The sequence below is a fragment of the Zalophus californianus genome, chromosome 5 (assembly GCF_009762305.2).
Source record: "Zalophus californianus isolate mZalCal1 chromosome 5, mZalCal1.pri.v2, whole genome shotgun sequence".
NCBI lineage: Eukaryota > Metazoa > Chordata > Mammalia > Carnivora > Otariidae > Zalophus > Zalophus californianus.
The window spans coordinates 93,291,649-93,310,667 of NC_045599.1; the positions used below are offsets into that span (position 1 = coordinate 93,291,649).

The window sequence follows — 19,019 nt, forward strand, 5'->3', positions numbered from 1 at the left end:
TCAGCAGAGCCACTAATTAAGTGCTTATCGTGAATGAAGTTGAGATTTGTCACTTTCCTTCAGCAAGACAACTAATTAAACTTTTAGCTACTCAGATAACTACTCAGAGATAATCTTTCGAACTGTATCCTTAACTTGGGTGTAACCAATTATTTTAGTCCAGTTTGCCGGCTAATTTCCAGGATTTGGAGTTTACGCTTTGGTTTTTCTTAGTAGAAATAGTGTCCTTTGATCCTGAAAATGCCTCATATCCACTGCCAAGCAGTTAGGGCTTCGAGTGCTCTGGGCATGACCCACTTTGTCATTAACCTTTGCCCCCTGGGGTGAAGCCATAGTCCGTAGTCCATAGTACTGTTTATTTCATGTAAGTGTCCTACAGCACTTAGAGTTTTAATCACTCATTTGGCGCTCATATTTTATCTGGAATTGTTACTGATCTTATGCTCTATGTTCACTGCCTCAGTAGCTAGGACTATACTTCTTTATAGACATTGCATATTCTAGTGGAAAACATGGACTCTGTGTCAGGAAGAACTGGGTATACTTTCCCGCTAGTCCAGCTACTAGTTTTGCGGCCTCGGGAAATTAAAACTCTTTCCATGTTTGCAAAAGGGAAATCATAAGAACATCCTTCCAAGGTTAATGTGTGGATCGTTTAGCCAAATGAACATGTTTAGAGTCTGTCCAGTTCCAGATACCTGTGTGCCTCGAGCGGTAGCTCCCTTGAAAGCAGTATGCTCCGGGTCCTCTTCATCCCCAGCGCCTAGCGCAGTCAGTGTTGCGGAATAATGTAGCATCTCGGTAGATGTTACATGAATGATGAAAGAATGAGAATCCAGGGCAGAAACGTGCCATTCTTATTATTTAAAGGACCTTTCAGTCTGGTAGAAGATTAAAAGTAGATGCCAAAGAAATTTCTTTCTGTAGTAGTTGGCATGTGATGGTGGTTCAATATCCTTTCTCCATGATGAAGACAGTGCTTTGGATGGATACATAGATTGTCAGTATATGCTTAATGTTGATGGTTAAAATGTTTTAATTGGCATTAGAGAGTGACCCAGTGAGTTACTGTTTATTTGTATGTTTTGGGTGCAAAAGGCATTCTTTAAACATACTGAGTTCTGTCTAGGCTATTTTTTTTCAAACCCAGCTCAAACTCATTGGAAATCCTATGACGGTTGCCAGACAGTCAGGGAGCACTTGAGAAAAAACACTGTTGGGCTAATGTCTTACTTGGAAAAGAGCATGACTCCTATCCACAGACAGTTATGCAGACCAAGATGGGGTATCTGGTACGATGTTCCTGGAAGCAACACTGAAGTCTGAAGCCTAATAGAATAGTTGATTCACAAAAACTCATCTGTTTCCTCCTTCTCCCCCTAGACTATAGAATCTAACTGGCGGTGTGGACGACACAACTTGCAGAGGATTCAGTGCCGCTCTGAAAATAGTAAAGGTGTCTACTGTTTACAGTATGATGATGAAAAAATTATCAGTGGCCTACGAGATAATTCTATTAAGGTGAATGACTGTATTTTGTATTATTTTTAGAACTGTGGTTATGTGTTAGACACTATATCACCGAATCCCTCCGTTTACTCCAGATTGTTTTTTATCTGTTCCACTCCATCTTGGCAGCCGTCAGTGTGGTTCTAAAACACTAGAGCCAGAGTATTTCCCTATACTAACACCAGACCCCTGGATTGTCTCACTTCTTATCCTTCTCTAAGCACATTCACGTTCTGTCTTCTGTGTTTAGGTGCACATTGAAAATATCTCAGTATCACAGGGCTCTTGCTGACTTTGCTAGCTGGTGGAAGTGTTGCTAACTTGCCTGTAAATCAAAGTCATTACCCTTTATGGGTGCTGACAGAGGCTCAGATGATAACGCAAAAGAATGATAGAGCAATTTACATTTATATGTTTTAATTCACTTTTCAATAGATAGTAGATAAACTGGATCATTTCTCTGTGTTGAATGTTTGGCAGCTGATCTGACAGATTTTGTTTTATACTGTTTGTAGCTTATTTTCTCATATTTAAGAAAACATCATGGTTTTTTTTTTTTAACTTTTTTTTTAAAGTTATAATTTGTATACAGGAAAATTCGCTCTTTTTGCTGTAAAGTTTTATGAGTTTTGACAAGCACAAAAAATTGTGTGACCGTAACAAAAATCAAGATACAAAACAGTGCCGTCATCCCCCAGAGTTCCCTTATTCAGCCCCTTTGTGTTTAATTCTTCCCCCTAGGCGCTGGCCTTTTTTTAAAATATTTTTTTCCTGCCCCTATAATTTTGCATTTTAGAGACTATCCTATAAAAATGGACTCACTTTTTGAGTCTGGCTTCTTATACTTAGCATGGTGCATTTGAGTGTCATCATTTAGCAATAGTTGATTCCTTTTTGTCGCCAAGTAGTAATCCACTTTATGGGTGTACCTCAATGTGTTTGTCCATATACCTGTTGAAGGACATCCATGTTTCCAGTTTTCACAATTATGAATAAAAACACTATAAATATGTAAATTTTGGTGAGAATATAGGTTTTCAGTTCACTTGAATAAAAACGTAGGAGTGGCATTACTGACTCGGAAGTGTATGTATTTCCTGCTAAGAAATGGCCAAGCTGGTTTTCAAATTTTATGTTCCTATCAATAATGAATGAGTGTTCCCTTTTTTATGCAACTTTGGCAGCCCTTGGTATTCTCAATTTTTTTTCCTTTGATATTTGCCATTCTAATAGGTATGTAGCACACCTCCTTTTGGTTTAAATTTACATTTCCCCAATGGTTGATGATGACATGCATCTTTTCTTGTGCTTATTTCCCTTCTGTATATTTGTTGGTGAAGTATCTATTCAGATCTTTTGTCCATTTTTAAAATGGGTTCTTTGTTTTCATATTATTGAACTTTGAGAGTTCTTTACATATTCTGGATACAAGTCCTTTTTTTTTAGATCTGTTTTACGTTTTACAAGTATTTTCTTCCAGTCTTGTGTTTTCATTTTCTCGAGGATATCTTTCACAGAGAAGATTTTTATTTTGATGAAGTGTCGTGTACCATTTTTTTCTTTTATGGATTATGCTTTTGATGTCATATCTAGGAAGTCTTTCATGGAGCTTTTTTAATCTATAAATTTATGTCTTTCGTTCACCAAATTTCAAAAGTCTTTGTCCATTACTTTTTCACATATTTTTTCTGCACCATTTTCTTTCTGTTTCCTTCTGAGACTCTGTTACATAAATGCTAGATCTTTTGATATTGTCTTACATTTTCTCCAATCTTCCCCGCCCCCCTTTCTGGATAATTTCTGTTGGTCTCTCCTCAAGTTGACTGCGTGCTGTACCTCCTTCATAGAAATTCACAGGACAGAGTAGCATAGAAAGGCTCTGAGAAGGTCTGCAGTCAGAGACATCCAGTGTTGCCCGACTTCCAAAACATATTTGACCACAGAACTCTATTTTTATGTCATACTTACTGATAACCCTGATAATCTGTGGCCACAGGTTAATTAATGTAATTAATAATAATTTTGGCAACTATCCTTTAAGGAATAGATAAAATGGTTTGTAAGGACCTTGTCAAAGTGTAGGCTGGCCATGGGCTTACATTTCATTTACAGTGGATGTGTTTCTAAAGAATTCTATTTATAGAGGCATACCATGTTTAATTTAAAATAGGCATGCATTTGATTTATGACATAAACAGTAGAGCGGACGTGTTTTAGAGAGATCATCTAGACCAGTGGTTGGAAACCTTTTGTACTTCATTCTGTACCAGTCCTGGATCACTAATCACTTTTTCAAAAAAAATTTTTTTATAAAAGTAGGCTTCGCACTGGGCGTGGAGCCCAGTGTGGGGCTCAGACCCACTATCCTGAGGTCAAGACCTGAGCTGCTATCAAAGAGTTGGGTGCTCAACCGACTTGAGCCACCCACGCGCCCTACTAATCACTCTTTCAAAATAACCAGTTCTAATAGGTCAGAAATTAGAAGCAAGCCTTGCTTTTGTAGAAAGATGGTTAAATGTCTGCAGCACTTGTTATATCTTGGCTATTTGCAGTAAACTTGAGGGATGCTGTAGATCATGATAGTATTATTTTACAAGGGAAGAAACAGGTCCACACAATCTATTTTTAACAATCCAGTCTTTAAAAGAAAATGATTTCCCATCCCACATTATATGGGGACAGTATTGAAAACTTGGAAAATATTGGAAAGATCAAAAGAAGGGAGAAAAAGAGCACCCAGAGAACAAAACCAACTATTATTAACATTTTCTTCTCATTTTTCCTTTTTTAAATATGCATATTGGTTATGTCACTACATAGATGGCTTTTATTCTGGTTTTTAAAAAAACCATTACTGTAATAAAGCATTCTGTTCTCTCATTAAAAACTTTTCATAGTTTAGTTTGAAATTTTTCTGAAATGTCAAACATTTTTTATTTTAAAATTTTTGTCAATAAACATAATGGGTTAGGGGTATGCATTTTTAAAGGCTCCTAATAGATATTGTCACATTGTTTTCCAGAGGGTGAGCCAACTCTTTTCCGAGTTTAAAAATTCCCTTTATAAGGCTGTTAAGTACAAGTACGATCGTTAGAGGGACAAAGTAATAAGCAAAATAGTACATCTATTTTGGAAATTATTCAATATGCCCTATTCCCTTTTTGTCATTTTCCACCTGTTTGACGTTTAACTGCTCTTATTTACCATAGCACAGGTCTGTTTTATTTTATGGTTCAGAGACAAACACATTTATCAGAATGTGATATGCTAAATCACTGTTTGTGGTTGATCTTGTCTCAATAGATTTGGGATAAAACCAGCTTGGAATGTTTGAAAGTGTTAACAGGACACACTGGCTCTGTCCTTTGTCTCCAATATGATGAACGTGTCATTGTGACTGGTTCTTCAGACTCTACAGTGAGGTGAGTGATTTGGCTTCACTGGTCTGAACTTACATATCTTCCATGAGAAGACTGAGATTGCACCCTTTTCTGGGATAAGCACACACATACTTTGTATATGTTTTCATATGCTGTATTTTCAAAACCACTTTAGGTGTAGGTTTATTTGAACAAAGTAGGCTGGAAAGACCTACTTTTGTTAAGTAGGTCCTATTCCTATTGCTGTATGTTACAGAGATGGCAGTGTACTTTCATATAAAAGCACATTACCTAGTGTTAGGCTAGCTTTTTCCTGGGGGACCATGCTCCAGACATTTGAAAAAGTCACCAGCATGCTTAGTATCCTTTCTCGGACTTGGTGCTTTTAGGCCTGTTTTTGCCATATAAGCCTGCGCCTGTCCTCCTTTGCTCTGTATGAACTTGTCCTCTTGGGAGATTGGGTTTACAGAAAAGCTATGGCATGAAAGGACTGCCGTTGAGAACCCTGTATGTTGTGGATGAAGCAGTAGGAATACTAGCTTTGTCCATAAAGCAGTTGGGTAAATAGATGAGTGTGGAAATTGATGAGACATCATGACTCAACAGTCTCTAGTTTTCAGTGGATAAATAGACTCAGAGACCTGTCAAAGGTCAAGAAGAACCTTAAGCTTGGAAACTGTCCTCAATTCCCCAGCTGCCAAGCCGCCTTCCCTGTCATCTCAGACTCCCTGCAGAGACCACCTACTTGAAGAATCATTTTTGTTGTCCTCAACACAAGCTTACAGGCACTGTCCCTGAATACCTAAACATTAGATAAACCTAAACCTGGGCAGAGCCAGGATTGGCCTTCCTTTTTTGAAACCCTCTCAGTACTTCTCAGCAAATCGAATAATTGCTTCCGGGGGCTCCTTTTAAGCATGATCTTAGGTGTCAGATCCCAGTCACCAAATACAAGTGAAGCTTACACCTCCCCAGCCTCCTACCAAGAATGGGCCCAGGGCACAGACGCTGGACTCTGTTCCTGGTTGTCTTAACAATAACGCATTGGGCTTTTCTGTTCTCATCTAGAGTCTGGGATGTGAACACGGGTGAAGTTCTGAACACATTGATCCACCACAACGAGGCTGTACTGCACTTACGCTTCAGCAATGGACTGATGGTGACCTGTTCCAAGGACCGCTCCATTGCTGTGTGGGACATGGCTTCTGCCACCGATATCACTTTACGCCGTGTCCTGGTTGGCCACCGCGCTGCTGTCAATGTAGTAGACTTTGATGATAAATACATCGTGTCTGCCTCTGGTGACAGAACCATCAAAGTGAGTGTGTTTTCAGTCATAACTCTGCTTATTCCTGTCCCTATTAGAACACAGGGAAGGTAGAGGTGGATTTTACCAACCTGGTACCTGGCAAGATCTTTATTCTCCTCCATTTGTGCTTGATCCCTTGAGGCAATCCCATTCTCCATGCTTCTGGAATCATAGGCAAGATAGGAGGAAAGGGTCATGGGTCCAGGATACAGAGCAGCCCTCTATTGCATGAAATGACACTGTTGATCACATTTTTAAGGGGAAGAGAACTAACCTGTGGAGCATGTGCTGTGTGCTAGGAGATTTTCATTACTGTGTCACTCTATCTTTTCCAGCACTCTGTTGAGGTAGATATTGCCTCCATTTTACAGAGGGGGCTCATAGAGTGAAGAATTGGGCCGACCACACAGCGAGTTAGTGGCAGAGCTGAGATTTGATTTATTCATTATTCACTTAATTTTGAGAACCTGCCATACCATAGATGCTGGGCTGGATGCTGCAGATATGATAATGAGTAAGACACATTCCTGCCTTCAAGAAGCTCAGTGTGTGGTGGGGGGCAGGCATGAGACAAACAGTTGTAGTCTAGGGTGATTCATAGGATGTGGTAGATGCACTGATTGCAGTATCCATATTTTTTTAATTTTAGTTTCTGTTTTTATAACAACTTTATTGAGATATAATTCACATACCATAAGATTCACCATTTAAAGCCTGTGATCCTAAAGTGGCCTTTAGTATAGTCACAGTGTCAGCCATCACTAGTTTGAGAACATTTTCATTGCCCTCTGTAAAGACTTCGTACCTATTGGCAGTCAACCCCCATTCTCTTCTGGTCCCTGGCAATCACTAATCTACTTTTTGTCCATGGACTTGCCTCTCCTAGACATTTCATATAAATGTAATCATATGATATGTGGCCTTTTCTGTCTGGCTTCTTGCACTTAGTGTAGTGTTTCCACGGTTCATCCATGAACATTGTAGCATGTATTAGTACGTCATTCTCGTTCTAATGACTGAATGAAATTCCATTGTGGATGTACCACGTTCCATTTGTCCACTCGTCAGTTGATGGACATTTTGGTGGTTTGCACTTTTTATTTGTTACGGATAGTGCTGCCATAAGCATTTGTGTACAAGTTTTTGCATGGACATAAATTTTCAGTTCTCTTGAAGGTAACTCTGGGTCTCACATTTTGAGGAACTGCCAAAACTTCTTTCCAAAGTGGCTACACCATTTTAAAATCCCACCAGCAATGTGTGAGTGTTTGGATTTGGCTCAGAAAACTTTTTTGTAAGCAGCACCAGCATTCTAGTGTCTAGTTCCTAGCCCCACAAATCACAAAGGTGGCATCAAACTCTGGATTCCATGGTCTGGAAGCTGGACAAGTAGGGTTTGTATGCAGTCATTGACTCACCGCTCACTCACACCAATTGGAACCAGATCACTGCCTGGAAGTCAAGAGGGTTCGGGCCTTTTTACAAAATAGCTGATGCATAATATCAGCCTGGAGAGTTTCTCCATATCCTTGCCAGCACCTGTTATTGTCTGTCTTTTTTATTACAGCCACCCTAGTAATTGTGCAGTGGTATCTCTGGTTTTGGTTTCCATTTCCCCAGTGACTAATTATATTGAGCATCTTTTCAGTGCTTCTTGGCCATTTTTATATCTTCTTTGGAGAAACAGCTATTTAAATCTTTCACTTAAAAAATTTTTTTTTTTATTGTTTAGTTGTAAAAGTTATTTATATATTCTGGTTACAAGTCCCTTATCAGGTAAATGATTTGCAAATATTCTCCTCTACCCTGTGAGTTCTCTTTTCACTTTCTTGATGATGTTCTTTGAAGCACAGACGACTTTCATTTTGATGAAGTCCAGTTTATCAATTTTTTGTATTTTGCTTGTGCTTTTGTTGTCATGTCTAAGAAACCATTGCTTAATCCAGGATCACAAAGATTTACTCCTGTGTTTTCTTCTGAGAGTTTCATAGTTTCACTTCTCACATTTAGCCCTTTGATCCATTCTGAATTAAATTTTTGTGTATCATGTGACTTAGGGGTCCAACTTCATTCTTTTGCATGTGGATATCTAGTTATCTTCAACTACAAATGCAGCTGGTAAAGTAATTCAGGGCACTTTGGTTGCTTTGCGTCTCCTTATTTGGCTTGTAATATATTAAGTGTGTCTGTGAACATCTAAGTCTTGCAGATGGTTTCACAAAAGAAGGATTATTTATTCCACATACATAATATTAGGAGTGATGTGTCAAAACAAATGGAGCTGTTCAAGAAACTATGCTGGAAAAGAGGAGGATGTGAAAGGTGAAACTTTTTCACATCAGTTACATTGGATTTGACATGTCAGCTGGCATGAAAACATAAAATCTGGCCCACACTTTTCCTTCTAGGCAAGTGAATGTCTGAACCATCCAGGAGATGTTCTCTTTGTGAATAGCTCAAGGTCTGGAGACTTCACAGCCTCCCTCTGTGTTTCATTCCTGTTTTATCACTCCACAGCCAAGAAAACTATATGCTGGCCAGTCTGTACCCCAGCCTCCGAACCATATTTCATAGTCAAGTATTTTGGTCATTCTTAGAAGCTCTGATTTTTTTAAAAAGGTATATCGTGAGGGGACTTTTCTGCATTTTCTTAAAATATTGCTAATCTGTTCTACAGGTCTGGAGCACGAGTACCTGTGAATTTGTTCGTACTCTGAATGGGCACAAGCGAGGCATTGCCTGTCTCCAGTACAGGGATCGGCTGGTTGTTAGTGGATCATCAGATAATACCATAAGGTGGGTAGAAGTTGGTGTGCTGACAGGGCAGGTCGATTTTTGCCATATTTTTGACTCCTCTCCCAGTCCTGATGTTTGAAGGACTTCAAGCCTTTGGGGATACTTCAAATAAGAGAAACTTTTATTAATCTGTTTGGCTCTGCATACTGAAGTGGGTAAACTGATTCCCCCAATACACATATTTTATAACATCAGCTCCACCCAGGATCCCTTAATACCAGAACCCCTCAGAACAGAGGACGCTCTAGTCTGATTCTCAACTTCCCCTTACTTACAGCTCCTGTCTCCCTCACTAACAGCTGGGAGGAGTGTACTTTATCTGTCTGGCGCAAAGACCGCGCTACAGAATCTCCACTCTTGTTTTGTCTTGTATTTTATCTCCCTTTTTCCCTTCCAACACTCAGTGACCTTGCTTTCTGATAAATATGACTATCCTTAAACATTTTATTTATTAAGAACTTCCCTTAGGGGCGCCTGGGTGACTCAGTTGGTTAAGCGTCTGCCTTCGGCTCAAGTCATGATCCCAGGGTCCTGGGATCGAGCCCCACATTGGGCTCCCTGTTCAGTGGGAAGCCTGCTTCTCCCTCTCCCACTCCCCCTGCTTGTGTTCCTGCTCTTGCTGTGTCTCTCTCTGTCAAATTAAATAAATAAATAAAATCTTAAAAAAAAAAAAAAAAACTTCTCTTAAATATCTATTCACCAGTCTTTAGTCACTTTCCCATTGTCCTAACATATGCCAGTAGCTTTTTTGTAACCAAATTGTTTAATGTTTGGGTAAAATAAAGATTGGATTCAAGATAATTTTTTAAAAGAAGGAAGGAAGGAAGGAGGGAATGAAACCACAACATTAGAGCTAAAACTGCTGTGAGTTTTCTTTTATCATTTTAAGATTTAAGGTATTCTGCAAGTCATGTGAGAACCTGTATCTTCGCACATTGTATTACTTAACTATTTCAGCAGTAGATAGTCCTTAATTTTCTCACTGGACTCTCTGAGGTTTTACAGAGTAGTAATGTATATTCCTTTATAGTTTATAGAGGGGGCTGCTTTGGAGTCAGTGGCAGTGCTGAATGGCTCTGTTCACAGTAGATTTAAAGAAGCCATCATCACTGACACTGACGAGAGGATTTGCTGAGGCTGGCTGTGCTCAAGTACTCACGGGGTGGATGGTAAGGGCTGCTGGTAGAGAGGCTAAGAAAAGGTTGTTACTGAATTAGTTTGCTAACTTTGTTTTGTAAATGTTAGTTTGCTGTGATTTCTTTTTGCAAACAATGTAGAAAAATGTAAAAATCTCAGTTTTCAGAATTGTTGTATATAAATCACACACCAAGGAAAAGGCTGGATGTAGTCTACGGGTTTATATTTCTGAGACACTTCTTATACCTAATGAGAGGCTCCCACTGGGACCTCATAAACTGGACAACCCTAGTATGCAGGATTATCTAGAAGGGGTGTCCCTAAGCCTCATCAGGAGAGAAAGACCACCATGCTGGTGCACTGGTTCTAACTTCAGTGGACCTCATGGATTCTAGGCCAGAAGTGCCTGGGGTGGAAGCCTAACCCCCCTGGCTATACGTAGTGTATCTATCCTCCCGTGACCCACACACATACATGCCTTTTTTTCTTTACTGCCTGTAGTCCGTGCATCCCCCGGAAAAGTCCCTGTTAGACCATTTGGCTACATGGTTTCATCAATTCAGACATCAAGAGAATGCCTAGGAACTAAATTTAATTGCAGTTTCTTATTTGTTGATCTTATTTGAATAGTAATACATGAATGTGATTTAAAAAACGGAATAAGGAAATACAATGAGAAGTAAGGCTTCTATCCAAATTAGTGTTTTTTGGTTTTTTTTTTTTTTTTTTTATCGAAGTAATCTCTGCACCCACCATGGGGCTCAAGCTCATGACCCTGAGATCAAGAATCGCATGCTCTTCCAACTGAGCCAGCCAGCCGCCCTCCAAATTAGTGCTTTAAAATATACAAGTGGTATAAATGTACATACATATACTTCTGCCTGGATAGCATGGACTGGGAGTGAGACAGAAACAGAGAGGTCCAGGAGCGTGAAAATCACGTGTGGCACGGATACGAGCAACTCAAGGATAGTGTGAATCATGTGTGGGAAGCTGTTTCACAGAGGTCTGTTTTACTTCCAAGGCTATGGGATATCGAATGTGGTGCCTGTTTAAGAGTCCTAGAGGGACATGAAGAATTGGTCCGATGCATCCGGTTTGATAACAAGAGGATTGTCAGTGGGGCCTATGATGGGTATGTATTTCAGATTTTTAAATGCACTGCTGTCACTGTATCTAGAGGGCAAACGGGCGCTGTACATTCAGCAGCTGTGTATGTGCCAGTTCTGTGTTAGATCCTTCCTGTGGTGATGGGTGGCAGATGTTACTACACTGCCTGGTCAAGTGAGGCCACCCAGGCCCAGAAGGATGACTGGTCTTGCCCCAAGTCCTACAGTAGCAGAGCCTCTGTAACTCCTGTGCTTACACTTTTAACCATTACTGTAAACTTTGGGAGTAGCTTAGATTGTGCAGGAATTCAGTTCTTAGCCTTAGCCCTAAGTTAAGCCAGCTCTGTGTGTGTGTGTGTGTGTGTGTGTGTGTGTGTGTGTGTGTGTGTGTGTGTGTGTGTGTGTGTGTGTGTGTGTGTGTTCAGTGATACATTTCCTTTCCCCGTTTGATTAATTGAACAAATACTCTTTAAAAAGCCACATGACTTTAAATGAGCAAATGGCAGCTGTAAACCTTTCAAGGTGACCTTATGTATACTTCACGAATGGACTAGTTGGTCTGTTTATGGTCCTATTATTAACTTAGAGCATTTGCTTAGTTTGAAGAAAGGTATCCCTGGAATTTCATGGAGAGCCCTAGCTTCTGTCAGCAGCACCTACTCAGCCCCAAAGAGCCCCCTGATTAATGAATTTGGTGACATAGATTATCAAGTCAGGAACTGAATTTAGATAGTCTGAAATTGTTTTCTTGTCTCCCTGAAAAAATATTTCTTCACAGGCTCAGCAATTCTGAGAATGTGGAGGTCCTTTTTTTCCCCCAAATCAAGTGTCGTTGGTTTAAATAACTTGTAAAAACATAAGCATGTTCTCCATTCGCTTTTCTAATAGCAGTTCAGATGCACTCCTTTCTGTCAAAGGAGGTGCTTGACAGTATATAAAATAGTAACTTTTCTACTAATTGCAATTTCCTTTTCTTTTCTAGGAAAATTAAAGTTTGGGACTTGCAAGCTGCTCTGGACCCTCGAGCGCCAGCAAGCACTTTGTGTTTGCGCACGTTGGTGGTATGTGATCTGTTGAAATGAGGGCGGTTCTTGGCTGGAGGATGGCTACCTGCAGATAGCCCGGCCTAGGTGTACCACGAGAAAGCTGTGGATCTCACAGTGTGCCTTCAGAGAAGTGCACCGTTTTGTTCATTTCGTTTAGCCAAAATCAGAGAATACTTGACATTTACATTACAGTGAGCTCTTTCCTAAGGAGCATTAATACAACTTAAAATGTGAAAGCAGGCATCCTCATTTGTAGGTGGATTGGTTTCCTCATAGAGCACAAAGTATTTCCTTCCTGTAGATTTGGGAGATTTCTTAATGTGGGTATCTGGTTACATTATATTTTTATAATACAGCACATGTTTGTATTATTATGATGGAATTTCCCCTCAGTCTATATTGTCTGGATTATTGCTTTGGCATATAAAACTATTTTATTTTTATATGTTAATCTTGCTTTAGCAACTTTGGCAGGCTCATTATTTCTAATAGGTTGGTTTTGTTCCATTGATGGGGAGACAGTTGTTTGAAAATACTGATAGATTGTTCTTATTTTCAGTAGCTTTACCTTTGATTTTGGTTTCTTTGCTTCTTGCAGTGATTAGAACATGCAGAACTATGGTTAGGGCCATTCTTGTTTTCTTCTTGATTTTAATGAGAATGCTTCTATTTCACCATTAATTTTGATTTTGGCTGTGGTGGAGATAGATGTTCTTGGTAATGTTAAAAACATTATCCTTCTGGCTCTGCTTTTTACAGTGTATCAAGCATGGGTATTTAATATTGTTGCTTACCTTTCCAAGATCCTTGGTGAAGAGATCACATAGTTTTTCTTCTTTGATATATTAATGAGCCAGGATCTCAGATACAAAGATTAATTCAAAGAAAAAGCTTAGAAGGAAAAGCCAAAGTATTTGCTCCTGGGGTGAAGGACAAAGCTCAGTAAACTCTGGAACAGTATTTAGGAAGCATGGATAAGTAGCTGCCTTTTCAGCCTGTGCCAGGTCACTGATAGTGAGATCTGAGGGATTGTAAAGGTCTCATTTTACTCATCAATTTGTTACATTTCACAGGAACATTCTGGACGTGTGTTTCGGCTACAGTTTGATGAATTTCAGATCATCAGCAGCTCCCACGATGACACTATTTTGATTTGGGATTTCTTAAATGTGCCTCCCAGTGCTCAGAATGAGACCCGTTCTCCCTCCAGAACATACACTTACATCTCCAGATAACAGTCTGCACTTTACCCGTTTCAGGTGAGTACCTCCCCGTGTTTAATCTTGCTCGGTGAATTCATCTTCCCTTTGGGGCAGCATTGTAATTTGGGTTCCCCATTGGTAGGAACCGAGGTGGTTAGTGTTTATTAGCTGCCTCAGCTTTGCAGAGTTCCAGTATCAGGCTAGATCTTTTTAGTCACATTAAGGTTGAAATTGGAATCCTACATATTGTGGGTTTTCATACTGGCAGACAACGTGATTCCTGTTTTTTAAACTGTTCTCCTAAATGGTTTCCTAGGTCATATCAATTTAACGCAGGTAAAGTCATTCAAATTCTGTTCTAGGGTGTAGGAATCTCCTTTTTCTCTTTCCTGTTTTTCAGTTCTTTTATTTGAAAAGAAAAAAATCACCATCAACCAAACACTCAAAATTCTCCCTCTGCCCCTGTTACAATCGACCCACCACCACTGTTCACTAGAAGAGGGATCAAAGAAAGGTGTTTGTTGAGAAAGCCCCTAAAACCTGTTCTTCATCCATTAGACACAACAGGTACCCTGGAAGCAAAGCCCTTTGCTCTGGTTACAGGAAAACTTAGAGCCATTGTAACCATTGATGATGGCATGTTTTGATTACTAAGGGTATCCGACCCAGAGGATGAGAAGCCTTACTTGGCTGTGTCCTGGGAACCGATGGCCCTGTTCATCTGGAGCAGTATTTCCAACTGAAAATTTTTCAAGGGGCCAATAAATTCTGTGCATGTTAAACTTTGCAGATGGAATAAATATGTTTGTATTACTGTGTATATATGTATGTAAACACTGATTAATAAAATTCATATTTATTTTAAAATGTTACTTAATACTTAGTGGCTCTTTATCATTATATATTTTCCCATCCATTAAATATTAAAAATGTAAAGGAATTTTATGTGCAGAATTGTGAGATTCTTTTTGATGAAAAGATAGGGTTCCTATGTCACCAAGTTACCATTGTTTCTAATATTTCTTACTTAAGGCTCTTGAAACCCAAAACAGAGATGTCCAGAAAGTTTGTCTTACCCAAGGGTAAGCTGACTACAGCCAGAGGCCACATTTGTTCCACTGCCTGATTTTATTCCCCTACCACAGCAAGCTAAGAATAGCTTTTTACACTTTTAAATAATTGAAAAAAAGTAAAAGAAGAATACTATTTCATTACACATGAAAAGTATGGGAAATTCAAATTCTAGTGTCCGTAAATAAAGTTTTATAGGGACACCTGGGTGGCTCAGTCGTTAAGCGTCTGCCTGCGGCTCACCCGCATCAGGCTCCCTGCTGGGCGGGAGGCCTGCTTCTCCCTCTCCCCCTCCCCCTGCTTGTGTTCCTGCTCTCGCTCGCTCTCTCTCTGTCAAATAAATAAACAGCATCTTAAAAAAAAAAAAAGTTTCATTGTAATAGCCATGCTCATTTGTTTACATATATTGCCTCTGGCCATTTTCATACTTCATTGGCAGAGAAGAATAGATGCCACAGAGATGATATGGCTTGTAACGTCTAAAATATTTATTATACAGCTCTTTGAGGAAAAGTTTGCTGACCTCCGGTCTTGCCCCTGTGCCATCCATTAGTGATAAACCAAGGGTCTGCATCAGGAATGGCAAATAAGCTTTTTCTTCATGCTGGCTGAGTTTGATCAGCCGTGCCTGGCTGGAGTACTGCCTTTGGAAGGATTCTGGGACCCTATATGGACCCCAAAGGGATAGGTGCTGTGATGGGTTGTCAGTGTCTGCCTGGGTGTGGGAGGTGAGCAGTAATGACCTGTAAGCCGCACATACATAGCTGCTGTTCCTGGTCCCAAGTGTGTTCATACCATCTCTCGTGATAGTGACCATCTGCTTGCTACTTTCTCTCTGGATAGATTCTTCATAAGTTGAAAAACCCTTACGGCAGAATTATTACATTTATTGAATAGAGTCTTAAAATAGATAGTATAGGGAATTACAGAGGAAGAAGGCAAGGATCTCTTGAATGATTGCTCCTCCCCACTTCAATCTCCCTTCCCAAAAATCCTAAGGAAAATACAGGGAAGGGGGAATGGACCCAGATGAAAACTGGTTTCCCTCCTGGTCTTTCTTCTCCCTCTCCCACTCTCCATTCTGCTCTCAGGATCTTCTTAAGCCCTGCCCTTGCCATCCCTCGCCTTACTGGCTTCCTGTTGTCTTCAGGATTGAGGTTCAGCTACTTCACTTAGCTGACAGGTGTTTCAACATCTAGCTGTTACTTTCTGTCCTCACTGTCCACCCTCCCCCCTGTGTCCCAGTCTCCCAGTACTCCCTTCCGAAAACCTGGAGTGGCAACCAGACTGAATTCTGTTTCTCTAATTACATTACAATAGTGCAGACCTGTACCATCTCCCTCCCCTTGTGTGTGTTATTATGGCTTTTAGACACCCCCACCTTTGCCCCTGTACTTCATCTGACTTAATTTATTATTCGATACTGAAATAGTTTGTATGCCTGTCTCCTTCCCAAGGCTGAGGAGCTCCTTTTATTGGGGAACTCCATTGTTCAGTAGCGTGCTTAAGTGTATTGTAAGTGTTTATTGATGTTTGTTGGGCAAGTGACAGCCGGGGCCAGAATGACCTATTTGTGTTTTTTCTCCTAGGCCACATAAGAATTTGCCCTTAAACAGATTAAGTGTGTGACAGCTATAGTGTATTCCTGCAGTCATTTTCAGCAAATATAAAGATACTAACTCAGTAAAAAATTGGACTAAGTCACCTGAACTGGCAGGGTCAGGTACTAGATAGGTTCCGTACATAGACAGGTACCTAGATGTACAGGCCTCCCTCTGCCCTGCCCCTGTTGTTGTTTCTTAAATAGTTTTAATTGAGGTATGATTTGTGTAAAACTTGTACTCATTTAAAGTGTATCATTTGATGGGTTTTTACAAAGGTATATAATCCCTGAAACTACCTCCACAATCAAGATAAGAACATTTCTGTCACCCCTAGAAGTTCACTTCTGTCTCCTTTGTAGTCAAAGCCTGACCCCTTCCAGCCTTAGCAAACACTGACCTGCTTTCTGTCACTAGATGAGTGTGTATTTTCCATAGCTGCGCTGTTCACTGCAGTAGTCAGTAGCTACTTGCGGCTGTTGAGCTCTTGAAATGAGGCCAGTGTGACTTAGGAATTGAATTTTAAATTATATTTTAATTGAATTTAATTGAATGTTTAATTGTATTTAATTATACCTTACTTTAAATTTAAATAGCTGCATGGAGGTAGTGATTACTATTTGGACCAGCATATCTTTGATCCAGTTAAGAGTTAATTTTTGTGTATGGTGTGAGGTGAGAACGTCATTGGTCTTTTTTAATTTTTATTTTTTAATAGCTGTCTAGTTGTTCAGCACTATTTGATTCCTTTTCCCATAGAATTTGCTTTAGCACTTTTGTCCAAAAATCATATGACCCCTTATTTGTAGGTCAATTTCTGGACTCTATTCTAAGTCCACGATTTATGTGGCTGTCCTTTCACCAATACCATAGGGTATGATAATCTTCCAACTTAAAAAAAATTGTTTTGACTATTCTAGGTTATTTAGGTTTTCACATTCAGTTTTGAATTAGATTGTCAAAATCTGTGAAGAGGACTGCTGGGATTATAATTAAGACTTCATTGAATTATATCTTTTGGGGGGAGATTTCTCACCTTAACAAACGTTGAGTCTTCCAATCCATGAACATGGTATATCTCTCTATTATTTAGGTTTTTCAGTTTCTCTTAGGTAGTATGTTGCAGGTTTTAGTGTAGAAGCCTTGTATATCTTTTGTTACACTTCATTCTTTTTCTTTTTTAAACTATACGTTTTCATCTGCATATTGGTTTAGCTGCATCCTGCCTCTGCTTTTATTTTTCCACATAAGGGAAGCACATAAAATAGGACATGGCCAACTGCAGCTATGTCTGAGCTTCTGGAATAATGGATAGGTTCAGGAGAATCGGTGTATCCGAAAACAACTTAAGCGTAACTCTTTTGTATTTTTGTTATGTGTTTTTGTCTTTATACTCTGTTTAGAGAGGCACGTGATAAAATCCAAGACATCCATAGTATGTTTCCCCTCTCTGGCATATTTAATAGATGAAATTTAGAACATAGTAAACTTTCACAAATTGGACAACTTTTATATATTACTTTAAAGTGCCCTGAAATAAGATTTCTTTGGTTGAGAAATGAAATAATGATTGCCAGTGGTGTTTCTCTCATTGGCTGTGGTGGAAGGGAAACTGGTGTTACTTCTTCTAGGCCTTCCTCCTGCCTCCTTTTTGGGAATCTCAGAACAACTGCCCTTGTTATGATCCACAATTATAAATCAATGGAAAAATCTTATCTGCTCTTTAAGCAGCACAAACAATGAAACCTCAAATGTGTTTGTCTCTTCAAAGTGAATTACTTTTGACAACCTTGGCAGTCAGCTCTATAGATTTTACTGCTCTTTTCCAAATTCTTTTCATTTATTGTAACATGAAAAAATTATTACCATGTGATACTGTAAGATTTATGCATAATAAGAAACACTACCCTAATGATGATTTAACCTTGCAGTAAAATATTCAACCCTAAAATATAAGGTAAGTGTATTTCTGTGTCAGGAAATTTAGCAATAGATTTATTTGCTGAGTCATTTTTTTAAAATTACTAACTCCTAAGAGCCTAATATATACAGTAGCTCTCTTTTTTATTACAAGACAATATATGATCATTATTAGGAAATCAGAATAAGTAGATAAGCCGAAAGAAGAAAATAAACTCCTACTCATGGCTTACCATTGTTAATTTCCTTGTATATGTCCTTTCAGGCTTCTTAAAATTATGGCTGAGAACTGTACCTGTTTTTAAAATACTTTTTTTTTCATTTGTTGCAAAACTCTTCTATGTCCATAATGTCAGTATTGTTTAAATTACCATTCCTAATGGCGAAGGTAATAATCAGTTGTTTGGATAGGCCCTGTTGTTATGTATGTACATTTCCCCCCAGCTTTTAGCTGTTATAAAACACATTGCCGTGATCATTTCTTTAGCTTAATCTTTGCCTTTTTTTTTTTTTATTTAAGATTTATTTTTTTTTATTTGAGAGAGAGAGGGCATGAGTGGGAGGGACAGAGGGAGAGGGGGAGAGAATCTCAAGCAGACTTCGTTGAGCACGGAGCCCGACTTGGGGCTCAATCTCACAACCCTGAGATCATGATCTGAGCCAAAACCAACAGTCGGTTGCTCAACTGACTGTGCCACCCAGGCACCCATAATCTTTGCTTTCGTTACCATTGGATAAATTCTAGAAATGTCTGCAGTGTCTAGGTTAAAAGGTAAGATGTTTAAAGACTCGGATGCACAGAGTCACATTACTCTCCAGAAGAGTTAAGTCATTTTACTTTCCCACCAGCAGTGTTTGAGAGTGCCTACTTCTTATCTGTGCGCGTTACTATTTTACAAATAATACTCTTAAAGATCCTTCATGTGAAAACAGCAGTGA

At 39.3% G+C, this 19,019-nt stretch overlaps 1 protein-coding gene across 9 annotated transcripts in view; it reads left to right on the forward strand.

Annotated features, from left to right (window-relative positions):
• The window catches only part of FBXW11 (F-box and WD repeat domain containing 11), a 122,221-nt gene that overhangs the window by 99,566 nt on the left and 3,636 nt on the right, over positions 1-19,019 (forward strand). For 8 of the 9 annotated variants that reach the window (XM_027605307.2, XM_027605310.2, XM_027605312.2 and 5 more), the window contains 7 exons: positions 1,384-1,521; positions 4,813-4,931; positions 5,958-6,207; positions 8,876-8,994; positions 11,156-11,266; positions 12,223-12,301; positions 13,360-13,545. In XM_027605307.2, the coding sequence (XP_027461108.1) occupies positions 1,384-1,521; positions 4,813-4,931; positions 5,958-6,207; positions 8,876-8,994; positions 11,156-11,266; positions 12,223-12,301; positions 13,360-13,521 (978 nt within the window). In that variant the 3' untranslated portion in view covers positions 13,522-13,545. Of the gene's footprint in view, positions 1-1,383; positions 1,522-4,812; positions 4,932-5,957; positions 6,208-8,875; positions 8,995-11,155; positions 11,267-12,222; positions 12,302-13,359; positions 13,546-14,046; positions 14,549-19,019 lie in introns of those variants that run through there. The other variant, XM_027605308.2, reaches the window with a different exon arrangement.